Source organism: Kwoniella botswanensis, chromosome 1, assembly GCF_036426115.1.
Source record: "Kwoniella botswanensis chromosome 1, complete sequence".
In the NCBI taxonomy this organism is placed as follows: domain Eukaryota; kingdom Fungi; phylum Basidiomycota; class Tremellomycetes; order Tremellales; family Cryptococcaceae; genus Kwoniella; species Kwoniella botswanensis.
Genome location: NC_088599.1, coordinates 14,399,026 through 14,414,892, shown reverse-complemented (window position 1 = coordinate 14,414,892; position 15,867 = coordinate 14,399,026). Strand labels below are relative to the sequence as shown.

The window sequence follows — 15,867 nt, the reverse complement described above, 5'->3', positions numbered from 1 at the left end:
GTTTTGGAGATATGGATGAGCAGTATTCGGAACATGATGATAGATCTGGGATCATCCCCATTCTGATGTATGGTGATCGATGACTCCGGTCATACGCGAATAACCGATCATCACCATCACATCAACCACGCGTCAGATGGATCAGATCTAATCAATAACAATTTTATGCATCTTACCCCTTCTTACCCATATTTACGTTCCATACCATTCAGTCTGATGACTCGTATATGACATACCATGCCTCCTCCTCCAGACAAGGACAGGGACAAGGGTAATGCCAGAGCCGAAGTGGAGATGTCAGAGGAAGACAAAGCTGCGATAGCTGCTGCAGAAGCTAGACAGAGGAGTTTTGAGAGGAGTCTAGCTGGTCCGAGTGTAGGTAAAGCTGGTAAGTAGGTATTCACTCAGTCTAGTCCAGTATGTGGATACATGCTGATATGCGGAATCATATTAGGATTGATGAGAGATCAGACAGGTCAGCTCGATAGGTCGCAAATTTCCCTTGACTAAGCTGATGTGTCAGTCGATGCGAAATAAACAGACATCAACCGGATCATCGCTGAAGCTTCAAAGGTGAGTCATCGAAGTCCTCCCTAATATCAGGACTCGAACTGATAGCCTTGATAATCGCAGGGATCAAAGTGCGTACATGTAAAGCGGATAGAAGAGAGATTTCCATACTGATAGAATTCCAATTCCAGATACTATCTTAACCAAGTCAGGAAAGACAAAGAACTGACCGAGAAGATCGAGTGGTACCAAGCGAAGGTGGGCTTAGCTGAAAAGACCGCTACTGGGATCTATCAGCTGACGAATAGCACTTAGCGAGACGAGCTCATGAAGATGGCTAATGTACCTAGATCGGAGAGTGAAGCTGAAAGGATAGTGAGTCGACTGCAGGCCGTAATCGATTCAAGGATGATATAGCTGACTTGCTATGCAGCTGGTTGAAGTGGAAGCTACCAGAGATCTGTCACAAGTGATCGTTCACTGTGATATGGATGCTTTCGTAAGCTATTCTATCAATGTCGGGCATCTCAGATTCAGCAAGCTGATTATGGTTTATACAGTACGCTTCGGTAGAGGTTCAACGGGATCCTTCATTGAGAGGAACAGCGTTCGGAGTCGGTCGAGGAGTTCTAACGACAGCCTCGGTAAGCTACATATCCACCGTATCTCGTATTGATGCTCACATATGGGAAATAGTACGAAGCTAGAAAATACGGTTGTAGATCTGGTATGGCTGGGTTTATAGCCAAGAAATTGTGTCCACATATTACCCTGTGAGTAATATCCCGAGGTTTTAAAAGGTACGATTGTTAACCACTGCGATGATATCAGTACCGAGATGCATTTCGATCTGTATATCGCAGCTTCTAAAGCTGTACGGGAAGTTCTCCTTCAGGTGAGTTCACTAGCGATCTCAACCCGAATGATCCACGCTTACATTTTCATCGCTCAACAGTACGATGAGAATCTGATGATGGCGAGTCTGGATGAAGGTTACCTCAAGTATATCTTTTATGTCTCTCCATGTCGTTCAACTAGCTGACATGTCCGGTCGCATAGTATCACAACATATATGAACGCCAACAATATGACCGCAGCAGAAGTGGTATCTCAGATGCGAGCCGAGGTAGAAGCGAGAACTCAACTTACAATGTCAGCCGGTATCGCACCGAATAGGATGTTAGCTAAAATTTGCTCGGACAAGAATAAACCTAATGGACAGTATGAGATGGAATTTGAGAGAACGGTTATAACGAGGTTCATGAGGGATTTACCGGTCAGGTAGGCTGAACCGATATTGATGAAGAAGGTGAAAGGGTTATGCTGACGCTCGTATGTCTACAGGAAAATACCAGGGTTTGGTAGAGTGACGGAGAGGTGTTTAGAAGGTCTAGGCGTAGAGGTAAGCTAGCTGTGAAGTCGGTATCAAATTCATTCAGCTAATAAACGAGTTGTAGACTTGCGGTGATATCTTCACTCATCGAGCTGAGTTGCTGGCCATGGATCACTGGTTTGGATTTCGTGGGTTATGGTAAGTCAAGCGTATCTCACGCGACTGACGGATCGACACTGATACCCCGATGTAGCAAGGCATACCTTGGAATAGCCGATAATAATGTCGCTCCGGGGAAAAGGGAAGAACGTAAGAGCGTGGGAGTAGAGAGGTGAGTGTTTACAGATCACTTTCTAGTGCATATGACTGACATCGCTTCCTTAGGACTTTTCGCGACAAGACGGACGACGAGGACATACTCAACGAGCTTACGAGTATCGCTGAAGAACTTGAGAAAGATCTGGAGAGACTGCAATATGCGGGCAAGACTGTCACCGTGAAGTACAAGGTAAGTTGATTTAGGACACGGCATAAATGGACAATCTTGCTGACAAATGGATGATGCGAAGCTCCATACGTATGAAAGTGAGTTCATTCATCAATTTGGCAGATGAAAGCTGACAAGCTTTGAAAGACAAAACCCGAGCAAAATCAGTTGGCAAATTCATATCGACCAGTAAAGATATATTGCCGATAGCTTTGGAACTGATGAAAAGGGAATTACCTGTTCGAATTCGGTTGTTGGGAATACGCTTATCCACACTGAAAGATCTGACTGTAGCTGATAAGGGGATCAAAGGGGTGAGTCATTCGGCACATACTTGCCAGTGTACCCTTAGCTGACATACCAGATACAGTTCTTCACATCTCCCGGTAAGAAACGTGCAAACTCGACTGAAGCTGGACGATCCCGTCCCACAACACCCATACTCATCGACGTGGATGACGATAATGAGCTCGCGAGGATGGAGAGGGAAGACGAAGCTGAGGTTTTCGACATGACGGCCGAAGACAGCGATGATGTCGTCGATTCTCCCATACCGAGCGACATAGGTGCACCACCTCCGACATCGATTTTGGGTAAACGAAAATCATCTGAATCGGATAAATCAGCTCATTTACTTGGACCAGTTTGTCCGATATGCAATAAAGCTCTGGGACCCGGTACTTCTAATATAGGGTTGAACGAGCATATAGATTGGTGTTTGAACAAAGAAGCTATCAACGAGGCCGGTAGGAGATCGCCTGTGAAGAAGCCCAAGTTGGAGAAGAAGGGTACTGGTAACAATGCAGCGCAGAAAGGGAAAGACAAAAAAGGGACGATGTTGGATTGGCTAAAGAAGAGCTGAGGCGTATAATGTGGGTTAGATAGTTGTATCGCATATCGTTTTTGTTTGTTGTATCATTTCTACCATTTGCATCCCATGCATGATATCTTGCATCCTATCGATTTGAATTGGTTGTTTTTGTCAACATAGCAATGCGGGGTCTCCGCTGTCCAGGTCCACTCCCCCTTTCGCATCTTCGCATCTTGGCGTAGACTTCTCTCTACTTCCCAGCTGTATGCTCGTCTCGTTTTCCCACTGGATTCGAACGACACGCTGGACTGGGCAGCCCGTCCTTCCAAAGCACCATGATGATACGCCAGAGCGCAGCCAACATGATCCGACGTCGTCCGATGTCAAGGCTCAACCCCATCTGTCTGACACCACCTACCAATCATTCCTTTCTCCTCCAACCGAAATACCCGTTCCCACCCATCCGAACGCTTGTCAGCACATCGGTGAGACTAGATATTCCCCAATGGCCTAATCCACCCGTCCCTCAACCTCCTGTTGGACCGTCCGACACTCTCACTGATACGCCGCCCAGACGTAACTCAGATAAGAAGGGATTTTGGGAACAATGGGCTTCGAGCGCTTCATTTCAGGCTGCGTTGACTACTGTCGTAGGGTTGGGTATGGTGTTTGCTGCTGGTGTAGGGTATTTGGAATGGTACAAGGCTCATGTGTTACACAGGGTACGTGAAGATCACGTTTTCTGCTCCGTCTGCACGAAATATGTATTCTGGATTCTCAGCTGACGGGAAATTGGATAGATCATGAGAGCTTTCGAACCTGGATATGTGAGTGGTCCCCAATCTCTGACTACTTCAATGCTCGTCTCTGATATGACATTGGGTGTAGGATCCCGCATTGGAACTTTCCACTCTGCACGCTCCCAACTCATCTCATATTCATCGTCGAGAACAGTCCCTTATAGATAGGATAGTAAGTGGAGAAGAGAAAGGTGGATATTATCTCGTCATAGGTTCCAAGGGGACTGGAAAGGGTACGATGATCCTAGAGTGAGCAGCAGGCATCTTGCGGATCTTTACGATCTCTCGACTTATACTTGGAAAAATCATTCAGTGCTATGCGAAAGATCAATGCAGATGGAGTATCATTCTGTGAAGGTGAGTCCTGCTCTTCCTAAATAATCTTGAACGATTATACTGATTATCATCTTGTCTGTTTTAGCTCATCCCGATCTTGAAGTTTTCAGATTACGTCTAGGAAAAGCCCTAGATTTCGATTTCTACGAAGATTGGCAAGGATCCTTATTCTCCAGGGCAGATCCAAGGAACGGTGGACCGGCTTTAGACGTCGAGAGAGCACTGAATAAATTGGAGAAGGTAGCTTTGAGATATGCGAGAAAGAATAAGAGACCTTTGGTATTGGCTTTTAACAGTGAGTTTATCCTTCCTTATTGGGGAGATTTCAGATGATGATATATATATGTATGACTTCAATCGTAGATATACACCTGTTCCCTAATACCGATGAAGGACATGGGTTACTGCATCAACTACAACAGCGAGCGGAAGCTTGGGCAGAAGGGGTGAGCTGTCAGATAGCCTTTACTGCGATACCAACTAAGCTGACAGCAGAGGCTTTCGATAGGGGATCATGACCATGATATTCTCTACTGATGATTTCTGTAAGTCCACCATAGACGAAAGGGTGATCGGTAGAGTTAATGCTCTTGTGTCAGGGTGTCTCGACATGATGAAGAAGAATGCATCTCGGATGAGGATCCTCAGCGTATACGACTTATCCGCCTCCGAATCACTCAAAGCGCTTCGACATCTGAGGGCTCAAGCTCTGACGAATAGAGGTCTACAGAGAGATGTGGAGGAGGATGATGTGCTGAAAAGGGTTTATGAGCTTGTGGGTGGAAGGACAAGCTATCTAGCTAGAGTAGCCAGAGCCGATGATATGTTAGGTGAGCTAACACATGTTATGAGCAATATCAGCTGATTTGGGTGAGGTAGAGGAAGCGGAGCAGATGATCGAAGGGGAGAAACAATGGTTGTTATCAAAGTGAGCTGGTCGCTGCGTAGGAGATGGGCGTAGCTGACGTGGAATACGTAGGATTGGACTTATACCTGAGCACGACGACGATGTGATGTGAGTTATTGACTTACATGAAGTCCACGTGAATATGCTGATACAATTCTTCATACAGGGACGAGCAGAAGTGAGTATCTCAGCTATTTGACGTTATTGTCGTGACTGGAGCTGACCTTTTTTGGTTGTCGGCGTTGATCACAGATGGGCAAGGTAAGTCTACTTCATCGACACTGTAAGTTATGTGCTGATACGACAGTGCAGCTGTTCATGGTTACTCCTGCGCCATCTCGCCAAGATGATACCCCCTCTTTCTCCTTACCCAGTCGTTGAGCCGGATGCCATCTCTCCTATCGACAATGACCTTCCACTAGCGGAAGAATCTGCCGAAGGGGAAACCTCGAACAGCAGTGTCAACGTTACACCGCCTGCAGCTGAACCATCGAGTGCAGATATTCACTTACCCTACGTGACATACGAAGCTGCAAGGAGGATCATGACGCGGACCGATTTCTTGAATGAGCTTGATCACTATCACGTGAGCTAAATTCATGCATCTTCATCATTTTCCTAGCTGACTCTTTTGAATGCGCAGGTCGTCTCGATAGATGTGAGTGGTGTATAAAACTCGCACAAACCGATTAATACTGACTATCATGTTTAGCTCAATCACCACGTCAGACCGGATTCATTGTTATTGCTGAGAGCAGCTCAGCAGGTGGTGTCCGAGGAGAACTTTGATGAAGACTTGGATACTACCCGTGATCGAGTTGATCAGATCGAAGGTGAGTGTATCGTCTATCTAACGGATGCGCTCGAGCCTTGTTTAGAGGATTCAGAGCGATTCCCGCTAATATCGGGCATCTCCCTCGCACAGGTCTTCACCGACAAAGTGAATTGACGGTCAAGGAACCTTTCAAAGTGACGTTTGATAAGGTTGACGGTAAAGCGGTATGGGAGGTGGTGGGTCTAGGTGATAGCTTTGTACCTGCGTCTGAGGATGAGGAAGAGGAAAGGTTAGTATAGAGCTATTGTCCCTTATGCATATATGCTCGGATGCATGGTCAGCCATGTGTGTGATTTATGAGTATATATGTATGTATACGTGAAAATGAAACGATGAAACAAGGTTGACCTTATTGACGTGTGTGATATATAACTGTAGGGAGTTGGTTGATATGATAAATTCGTAGTTCAGATTTGTAGGGTACACACGACTACACGACTCCCTTGGTACATTACAATTTAGTAATGATTCTGAATTGAAGGGGGGTTGAGTGTTTACGTTGAAAAGTTGAAAGGCTAACGTTACTGTGCTGTGAACGTGAGGTGTACCCTTAAAAAGCATGGAGCTGAGCTGTGAGTGTGAGTGTGACCAACCGATGGGATTCTAGGGTATGATGGCAGTAGTTTTCATGGAAAATCAAAGTGATAGAGTGTCAGACGCGTGTAGTTTTGATCTTTTTATACTGTACTGTATGGTATCATGGGATTATGGGATTATGATGATTTGATGATTTGGTGATGCACAGATCGTATTTAATGTTCATCTTTAAAGTTCACTCATCTACACTCTCACTCTTTTTCACTCTCACCTGGTAATCCCAATCCCATTTCATAATTTGCAACTTCGTCATCCTCTTCGTTCTTGTACTCGTCTGTTCATATATCCATCCATCCATCCATCCATACACCCCTTCAACCCAATCATCTTTCTTGATCCCTTTCTTCCTGACAAACATTGATTGAATCCTCATGATAAACTAGGATCAGTGGTGAGTCTGAATTGATTGATTGATCATTCCCCATTTTCCTGACAACGCGTCCTGAACAGTTCTGATTGTATCTTGTCCACTCCACACAGCCTCTTCATCTTCAAGTCTATCTGCTTCGTTCATTCATTCTTCCAACGAATCAATCATCCAACATGTCGTATCCCATTCCATCCCTCCCTTCTCCAGAGGAAGGACAGGATAAAGAGAACATGAAATTCACCTTACCTCCCATTCGTGATATCCACGCTACTCCCAAGACCACCACCCAATTACCTCCAACACCATCAACGATCCCACCGTTACACGCCAGACAAGATCCCAACCTCGTCACGCCCGTTCAGCCCCGGATGCGCCAGCCTTTGCAATCCATCTCTTCTCAATCGAACGGGTCAATGATGGGTCATCCGATATTCACCGCTCCTCAATCTCACATGATGATGACTCCTCAGACCAACGGGGCGTCTTCTCATCATCAGAAAAACGGTCAACCTCTTTCCTCTGCTCTGGCCTTTGAGGAGAAGCATCATCAGAACGAGAACGGTTCTCATCCTCAGTCCCGTTTACATCAGACTCCTTGTCCTCGTCCGTCCGGCTCAATCGCTCTATCATCCTCGGGCAGAAAAAAGGTTCATCCTCCTAACGGTACCCCTCTTGATACTCCCATCAACAACACCTTCAACGTTGGGTACTCCAACGCGTCTAACATCACTCCGATGCGCACACCCGTCTCAACATTACCAGCGCGTACTATGGGAGGATCCATCTCAACCCCCACCTTACCTATGAACTCTTTACCCAAGACTGGATCTTACACTATCTCTAACAGGTCAGCCGCTAGTACAAGGTACTCACCATCTGTCGATTCCCATCGATCGTCTTCCCTCCCTCGCTCTGGGACTAGAGGTCGTACGCACATGTCCTTCTCTCCTTCACCCACTCCTGCGTCTCCTACTCCAATCGATCTTTCAGGAATCCAACCTCCCGCCCCATTCCCTGGCGCATACCCTACCGCATATACACGTAAAGATCCAGTTCCTTCCGAGGAGGGTGAACCGGAATCAGAGAACAAGAGGAGTGGACGTCAAGGTGCTCCTAGCTGGAATCCTTGGGATTATGTTCTTGGTGAGGTGCCCGGAGGAGAGCAGGGACCGAATCAAACTCCGGTAAAGGACACTGATGATGGCAAAGGGAACAAGATCAGAAGGAGATTCACCAAGAGAGAGTTGGAAGCGTTGGAGGTACTCTGGAGCATCTCGAAGAGTCCTAGCAAGTATGAGAGACAGCGATTAGGAGCTTGGTTGGGTGTCAAGACGAAGCATATCACAGTTTGGGTAAGTTGGCTCGAGCTCATTGTAGCGATCACGAATGACGCGTATCGACTCACTCTCGCCCCGTTAGTTCCAAAACCGAAGACAAGAGGAGAAACGATACCTCCGCGAAGGTGCTCCTGTCGAACCTCCCCCTCCATCCCGATCCAACCGAGGCACATTCGATCCCGTCACAGGAAAATGGCGACCAGTGCCTCTCTCTTGTATATCCGGCCTTCAACCTCCTCCCGAAGAGAAGTCCGCTGTGGTACGATCCATCAGCGTTGGTGATCTTACTCGAGACATGTTCTTTGCTCAACATCCTGAGTTAGAAGCTCATTTACCCACTCCTACTCCCTCTTCTTCCGGTAGAAGGTACACCACTCAAGGCGCTATCACCCCTCTTCCCAAGAGAGCCAATAGCAGATCTCTCGACGAGATCCTCCAAGCGAGAGAGAGCGGATTCGGAGATAATAAGAAGCGATCTTACCAACGAACTCCCGGAGAAGGTATGATACAAGGGGAAGGACAAGAAAGGATAAGAGAGATACTTGCTCTCATGCCTAGCGATCCTCCATCCATGGATCTGTCCGAGCTCGCTGGCGATGACGAGAGTGAAGAGGTAGATGAGGAGGAGGATGAGACCCCTAAACGAAAACCTTTGGGTAATAGTGGTGGACCAATGGGTCTAGACAGGATGCTAAACGCTCCTACGAACACTTTGGGACGTGCTACCTCCCTCGACATCCTTGCCTCTGTACCAAGAACCAAAGGCAAGTACTGGTCGTCCAAGCCTGGCAACAACGGCGGTCCTCTTCAACCTCGATCAATCAAAGGATCTTCCAGCGGTGTGCTTGGATCTATCAACCCAAATATCCCTTCCGAGAATCGACAAAGCACTCCTCTCGGTAAAACCCCTCTCAAACATTCTTTACCTCTCACCTCGCAAGCCGCCTCTAAACGAGCTCGACTCGATGGTGGTCGTCATCGACCTGCCACTTCATTCAGACACAAGGATTCATTCTCCCGATCTCAAAGTGCTGCTGTCCTTGAGACCCCCTTGGCACGTAAGGACACCAACGATAAAGAGGAAGAAGGAAGTGAGATGAAGACGCCAGGTTTCGCGAGAAGTTTTTCATTCTCATCGACTATGAGCGAGGGAGTAGCCATCACACCTGATAATGCCGTTTTGGCCAGGAAACAACGTGGGAACGATAAGAAGGAAGAGAAAGATGCTGAAGTGTTAGGTGCTGCTGAGAAATTGTTGGAACTTCTTGGAGGGACCAAATGATTTGGATGATAGATTGGACAAAAGAAGGAAATTTAACGAACAGGAAATGCAACGATTGAAATTAGATTGCATTAGATCAGATTGGACTGGACTGCTGCTTGATGCGGCAACTATAGGAAGAAGAGGACAGAGAGAAGATACATCATCATGGTTATTTGGTTTCCTTGGTAAGAAAGAATCGACCAAGGATTTATGGTTTTACATATACTTTACATTAAATATCATACAGAGCTTGATGATTTACTTTCTTGGGTTATATATGATCGCGCTGCGTATATCCACGTACATGTTTCCTGACGAAGGGATATATATCTGACACGAAGAAATGAATATGAATATGGATATGAATATGAATATGAATATGAATATGAATATGATCATGTCTACTGGCTGGTTAGCTGCGCTGAAAAGTCAAACGCGTGAATCAGGGTTCTAATCAGTCCCGTCGGAATTGCAAACCGCCTATGACGTTTGTGATGGAATCGAACCTGGAAATAAGAAGGAATCACCTGGATTTCAATCATTCATTGGGATGTATCAAGTAGGTGATACTCGTTCACATCGATAATCCATCTATCAAGCAAATACTTGCAAACGGACCGAGAAGATAGGAAAGAAAGTCGCACAAGGAATTTGTCTCTTCTTCCGACTCACTTGATCATAACGCACCACCGACAACCGAAAACAATGGGATTCCTCTCGACCATCTTCACTTGGATATGGTTCCAACTCGACTTGATCGTTCATTCGGGATTCCCAGTGTTCTTCTGGGTCCGACCCAAGTGGTCCATAGACGATATACCGGATCAAAGTGGTAAAGTGAGCCTTTTCAATCCCTAATTCTCTCTTGTGAGCAAATCAAGGCTGATTTGGGTTTCCATTGTGTTTAGGTGGTGTTAGTAACAGGAGGAAACAGTGGGACAGGCTATGCCACGGCTCTGTCATTTTACAATGCAGGTGCGAAAGTGTATATAGCATGTAGGAACGAGGAATTAGCGAAGGAAGCGATCGAAAATATCAAGAAAGGAGGCATAAATTCATTAACTGGATTTACTTACCCCAAAGACCAATCTGGTCAAAGAAAAAATGGGACAGTGAAGTTTATCAAATTGGATTTATCGGATCTGCAAAGTGTTGAAGAGTGTGCCCAGGAACTCTTAAAGTGGGTGAAGAGCACTGGATGAACGGCTATATGAAGAAGAGAATTTTCCACTAACCTGTGTTTGTTTGATTAATAGGAAAGAGGATAAATTGGACGTGCTATTCGCCAATGCTGGTGTGATGGCTTCGTGGGTGTCGATCTACCATCTTGAGGGGTCATCAGATGACTAATCGAAGATGTTTTGCACAGTCCTGAGGGTTTATACACCAAACAAGGATACACTTTACAATTCGGTACCAACGTGAGCACGCTTCGTTACTACTGATATTCATCGAGTCATCCCTTCCTGACGTGTCTATCCAATCAGGTCCTAGGCCACCACCGACTCATCAATCTACTCTTACCATTACTTCTGTCTTCCCCTCCTGCCCACCCCAGCCGAGTCATCCTAACGTCTTCAGCGGGACACGGCGGAGCACCAAAGGGAGGTGTGGATTTCAAATCGGTCGTTCGCGATGCTTCCGATCCAATCATCAAAGATGGTCAGCAGCCTAGACAAGGTAAAAACGAGAAGATGAGATGGGTAGAGTATGGTCAATCCAAATGGGGTGATATAGCTTTGGCGAAATTCCTTCATAATACCTATGGTAGGCAAGGTAGATTGATTAGTGTGGCTGTTCATCCAGGTAAGTGTTCTTCTACCGGTGTGACTCGTGGTCAAGCTGATGGCGATCTGATATAGGTATGGTCGCCACGAATTTGTTTCGCAATCTATCTCTGACACCTCATATCATCAAGTATGCACCTTGGCTTGCCGTGAGTAATGTCTGTGCTTCATCATGAAGCATAATTTTCATCTTATGTGGTTCGATAGCCCGTCATTACTCGCACTCCTGCTATTGGCGCCGTCAACCAAGTATGGGCAGCTACCATCCCGGAATACGATGCGAGGTGGATCAGCGGAGAATACCTCGTACCATACAGGAAAGTCGGTATCGCCAGACCCGATTTGCAAGATGACAAGAAGATCGAGGAGGTATGGAACTGGTGTGATGAGCAAGCTAAGAAGTGGGCATGATGAAAGGCGATAATCTCATTTATGTGAGATGGAAAAGAAGAAGGCGTCGAGTTAGGGAACATTATGCCCTTGATTATTCTAAAAATGCATCTAACGTAGACTCGAAGCTACGATATCTTTTATTCTAGTTGATATGTAACCGAAATCCTCACATGCCTGATCCAGGTATCTCCGCTTGTTCTGATCTTCCATATGTCCTGAAAGTTCAAACGACTTAGTATACGTCTAAATAAGCCCTTGAAAGATGATAAAAGAGCAGCTTACCTTGAGGAACTTCCATGGTGAATGAGTGAGCGTATTCTTCGAAATGCTCATGATGAGGTATAGGCGTTTCACCATTGATCGTACGGTCGAGCTGTATGATATTTAGGTCAACCGAAAACGATATAAGGATGTGTATTATCTAACTTACCAACGAAGCAGTGACGACAGCCCACGCTCTGGCTGTATTGGGATGATTATAACCCCCACCACCTGTCACACAAGTTTTCTTGCCCCATTTTTTCACTTTCTCGATACACCATCTCATTCCACCTTCTTCTTCCACCGACCAATTACCGAATTGACCAACTCTATCACCCGGCAGGCCGTCTGATCCCAATTGCAAGACGATATAATCTGGATCCCACTCTTTCACTATCGGTTCTACGCATCCATCCCACACCGTTTTGTACGTTTTCGAAGAGGGGTATGCTCCGAGCGGTACAGATAGAGAGAAAGGGGTAGGTAGCCATGGATTGGTGAGTTCCGCCCAAGGTGTTGCAGGCGGATAGAAACCTGTCGCAGAGTGGTGAATTGAGAAAGTCATCACCGAAGGTGGTTTGAGTGGGTTCTTGGTAGGCATGGGATCAGGGTATTCTTTCGTAGAATGAAAAGCTGACGATACTCCATCCGAATAATGCAAATCCAAATCCAGATATAATATCCTAGGTGATCTAGTCTTCGTCCTACCGTTCTTGTTCCGCTGATCAGAAGGTATAGGTACTTTCCCTTCTCTCGACAAGAGCAACAGACCCAGAACCAAATCGTTAACATAGCAGAAACCTCCCGCCTCGCTCTTCTTCGCATGGTGTCTTCCGCCATCCCAGCAAATCACAAAATCAGCTTCGTCTTGGACCAATAGCCTACACGCCGTAGAAGTTGCCGCGGCGACCAAGGTTATATATCTAGGTAATTTTGGGAAAGGTGGATTATCATGCGATAAATTGTATACATCCATATCCCGATATTCTTGCAGGTTCGGTCCCTTCGTTCTTGCTCTTTTAGCCGGTGGAGGTTGAGAGGAGGCTGAGGGTGTATCTCGAGGAGCAGTAGGGTCGTAGGCAGGAGGTGAGGTCGCTCGGTACTGCATGAGAGCGTCTAGAAGGGATCAGCGGACGATCAGTACTTCGTGAGATACTCACCTATGTATGACTGGTCATGGTATTTCAACAAGCATTGTTCCGATCCCAGGTCTTCATCAGGAGCGAAGACAGTTGCTTTGTTAAAGTTGTCATCACCGTTTGCGCGTCGGTTGTCGTCGGCATCATCGTCGAGGAGGTCCAAAGCTTTTATCAACCCGTGGACCATGCTCGATCGACCGCTGTTTGAAGGCAATTCATCGGATACATCTTGAAGCTCCTGTGACCATATGTAAGCGACTCTGGACTTGTCGTCGGTGCCCATGGTGCTTAGAAGAGTGCGGGATTTATGTTCAGTTGGTCGACGCGACTGTCCTTAAGTCATCACGAGGTCGACGGACGTGGATACGATACAATCGTAGAAACGGGCGTGAGCGAAGTTCACTGTATTATGTAATAGATTGTGCAGAACACATATGCACAGATGTCACATGCATGAGAGCGCTTCTACAGATTGCAAGCATACATACCGCAAGGTCTATACTGTAGCTTGTCAATGGTATGCTTGGACTCGCTCCATGAGGTCTAGAAGGTGATGCAAAATGGATAGAAGTGAATGTACGGATTCCATTTTGACAGGATTTGATAGCAGCAAACTCCCGAGTCGCGCCGGTAGCAATCACCGACAGTGTTTCCTGCACCAAAATTGGCTGAATCAGACAAACATCCGTTGAAATTGGCTCGATAAGATACATTCTTCTAAGAATTGGCTGATTGAGATATGACAAATACGGTTTTTGGCTAAATAAGATATTTCCTCCAAGATTCGAAAAGCCCCCCTCCCTAATTGTACAAAATGAAACACACCGGTTCCGATAATTGTCCCTCGAGCCGCCCATCCACTGGACCAGACACCCACGTTGCCTCATGCACTTCCCCCGAATTACAGACTAGTAAGAATACCTAAACTCAACATTCTGCATATCAGTCTTGTCCTCGAAAGCGTGAGCATGCGCGTTGACCTGTCCTTGCATCAATGCGTCCCTCTTCTTGTTCCTAGAGACGCAGATCCATCGCATGACAAGCACATCGATGATGAAAGCGCAATAGAGACCGATGTGGATGTAGAGCGAGTTGATGTACCTTGACGCCCATTTGGCTTGGAAGAGTTGAGGACCCAGGGCATTTCCGCCTGTTTGAAAGAAAAAAAATCAGCCTCGATCAAAACAGATCAAAAGGTGTACTTACCTGCCCATCCGACGAAAAATATGGCGTAGACCACAGACTTCTTGGTCTGACCGGCAACATTTCTCGACAACATGGCATACATGGACGGGTTGGTGGCCTGACAGCATTGCATCAGGTAGAAAGTGATGAGGAGTCCTACTTTGGTCTTGCTAGATGGAGCGACGGTGATGAGGACGATGGATCCCGCGATGTTTACCATGACGTAGCCGACCATGCAGTATACCGTTTGTCTGGTCTTGGTGCCGAGCCAACCAATCAAGAAGTACAAGATGACCTGGAAAACGGCAAGCGGCAAAGCGAGGAGTAGAGATTGCGAAGTCGTGAAGCCGAAAGCGTTTTTGATGAGCAGATTGTTGAATGTGTTCAAACCACCGACGACGGTTGACTGGATGAACATCATTCCAAACAGTAACCATGGTAATGGGTCACGTAGGACCTCCCACGCTTGATCGGTTCGCCATACCTTCTGCTGTATACCTTGATCGTTCGCTCGTACACGCTCGACGTACTTGACTTTCTCTTCCTTCGTCGCCCATCTAGCTTGCACAGGGGTATCGGGGAGGAAGACAAGTACAATGACAGCTGCGATGAATGAGATGAGTGCAATCACGACCGTCATCCACTGCCAAGTGTATAGTCCTTTCGTCTTGGTGTTGCTGTCTCCGCCAAGCTGGTAAAAACCGTAGGCGATCAGGTTGCTGGCGAATCCTGCAGCAGCGAACATTGCTTGCCAGACGGTTGTGATGAGGGTTTGCTCGTGTGCGGTGAACCATTGAACGGTGACTAAGTCCGTCGTTTAGCAAAGGACAACAAGATGAAGGCTAGTGTCAAGCTACTCACTGGCAACTAAACAAGGTGAAAACGAGGATTCAAAGAAACCAAGCAAGAACCTGATAGCAAAAACTGGCTTGACGTCTAGGGAAAAGGCCAAACCCATGACAAGCTGTGGGAATAAGGAGTCAGTGGACAATCGTTTGAAAAAACGCAGTCACTCACAGCAGACCAGATGACGATGGATATACCCAGCACCTTAGCAACGGGGAGCCTTCTGACAAACTGATTGACAAGCGGTTCGCCAACGATGATACCAACCCAAAGCAGAGTCGAGGTGAGAGCGTAATCTTGGCCTACAGCTCCGACGTCCTTCTGCCAGCCCATGATGGAAGCGGATCCCAAGGTACCTTTGTCAAGGGATTGAGTGATATAGGCCACACACATGACAGGGAGGAGGCTGTGGGAATTCGTCAGTGATGAATCGCTGACCATAGACTTCGTCGCTCACTTTCTGTATATTTTTCTCCTGAGTCGCAGATTCTCCTCCTCGGTGATGATGATGGAAGAATCTACATATTCGGCAGCTGCCGTGTCTGCGACGAGAGCATCATCTCCCTTCTTATCGATGGTGTGGACTCCACTCTCGATATGTGAGATCTCCAGATCTTTGTCGTCGGGATGCATTGTTGAAGAGAATATCGTATAAGGTGCTTGTGACTG

At 46.6% G+C, this 15,867-nt stretch overlaps 6 protein-coding genes across 6 annotated transcripts; 4 read left to right on the top strand and 2 right to left on the bottom strand.

Moving 5' to 3' along the window:
* Positions 1-237: 237 nt before the first annotated feature.
* Positions 238-3,192, top strand: L199_005447 (uncharacterized protein; the record flags this gene model as incomplete). Its single annotated transcript, XM_064891158.1, has 19 exons — positions 238-388; positions 455-475; positions 542-573; positions 634-641; positions 702-768; positions 826-885; positions 944-1,009; positions 1,071-1,154; positions 1,207-1,283; positions 1,342-1,405; positions 1,466-1,512; positions 1,570-1,791; positions 1,855-1,912; positions 1,968-2,041; positions 2,097-2,174; positions 2,228-2,351; positions 2,413-2,428; positions 2,478-2,644; positions 2,701-3,192. The coding sequence occupies 19 exons, from the start codon at positions 238-240 to the stop codon at positions 3,190-3,192; spliced, it is 1,908 nt and encodes a 635-aa protein (XP_064747230.1).
* Positions 3,193-3,503: 311 nt separating this feature from the next.
* On the top strand, positions 3,504-6,258 carry L199_005446 (uncharacterized protein; the record flags this gene model as incomplete). Its single annotated transcript, XM_064891157.1, has 16 exons — positions 3,504-3,863; positions 3,942-3,968; positions 4,030-4,190; positions 4,255-4,298; positions 4,363-4,572; positions 4,641-4,723; positions 4,786-4,822; positions 4,877-5,107; positions 5,157-5,205; positions 5,257-5,292; positions 5,351-5,362; positions 5,437-5,445; positions 5,497-5,770; positions 5,828-5,842; positions 5,897-6,017; positions 6,110-6,258. The coding sequence occupies 16 exons, from the start codon at positions 3,504-3,506 to the stop codon at positions 6,256-6,258; spliced, it is 1,818 nt and encodes a 605-aa protein (XP_064747229.1).
* Positions 6,259-7,159: 901 nt separating this feature from the next.
* L199_005445 (uncharacterized protein) lies at positions 7,160-9,605 on the top strand (the record flags this gene model as incomplete). The annotated part of the gene is made up of 2 exons (XM_064891156.1): positions 7,160-8,338; positions 8,406-9,605. The coding sequence occupies 2 exons, from the start codon at positions 7,160-7,162 to the stop codon at positions 9,603-9,605; spliced, it is 2,379 nt and encodes a 792-aa protein (XP_064747228.1).
* Positions 9,606-10,292: 687 nt separating this feature from the next.
* On the top strand, positions 10,293-11,785 carry L199_005444 (uncharacterized protein; the record flags this gene model as incomplete). Its single annotated transcript, XM_064891155.1, has 7 exons — positions 10,293-10,424; positions 10,496-10,767; positions 10,844-10,894; positions 10,957-11,008; positions 11,075-11,393; positions 11,450-11,523; positions 11,582-11,785. 7 exons carry the CDS (start codon positions 10,293-10,295, stop codon positions 11,783-11,785), a joined length of 1,104 nt encoding a protein of 367 aa, XP_064747227.1.
* Positions 11,786-11,875: 90 nt separating this feature from the next.
* Positions 11,876-13,450, bottom strand: L199_005443 (uncharacterized protein; the record flags this gene model as incomplete). Its single annotated transcript, XM_064891154.1, has 4 exons — positions 11,876-11,982; positions 12,050-12,140; positions 12,198-13,144; positions 13,189-13,450. 4 exons carry the CDS (start codon positions 13,448-13,450, stop codon positions 11,876-11,878), a joined length of 1,407 nt encoding a protein of 468 aa, XP_064747226.1.
* A 625-nt stretch (positions 13,451-14,075) lies between these two features.
* Positions 14,076-15,831, bottom strand: L199_005442 (uncharacterized protein; the record flags this gene model as incomplete). Its single annotated transcript, XM_064891153.1, has 5 exons — positions 14,076-14,317; positions 14,374-15,156; positions 15,214-15,316; positions 15,370-15,604; positions 15,656-15,831. 5 exons carry the CDS (start codon positions 15,829-15,831, stop codon positions 14,076-14,078), a joined length of 1,539 nt encoding a protein of 512 aa, XP_064747225.1.
* Positions 15,832-15,867: the final 36 nt, after the last annotated feature.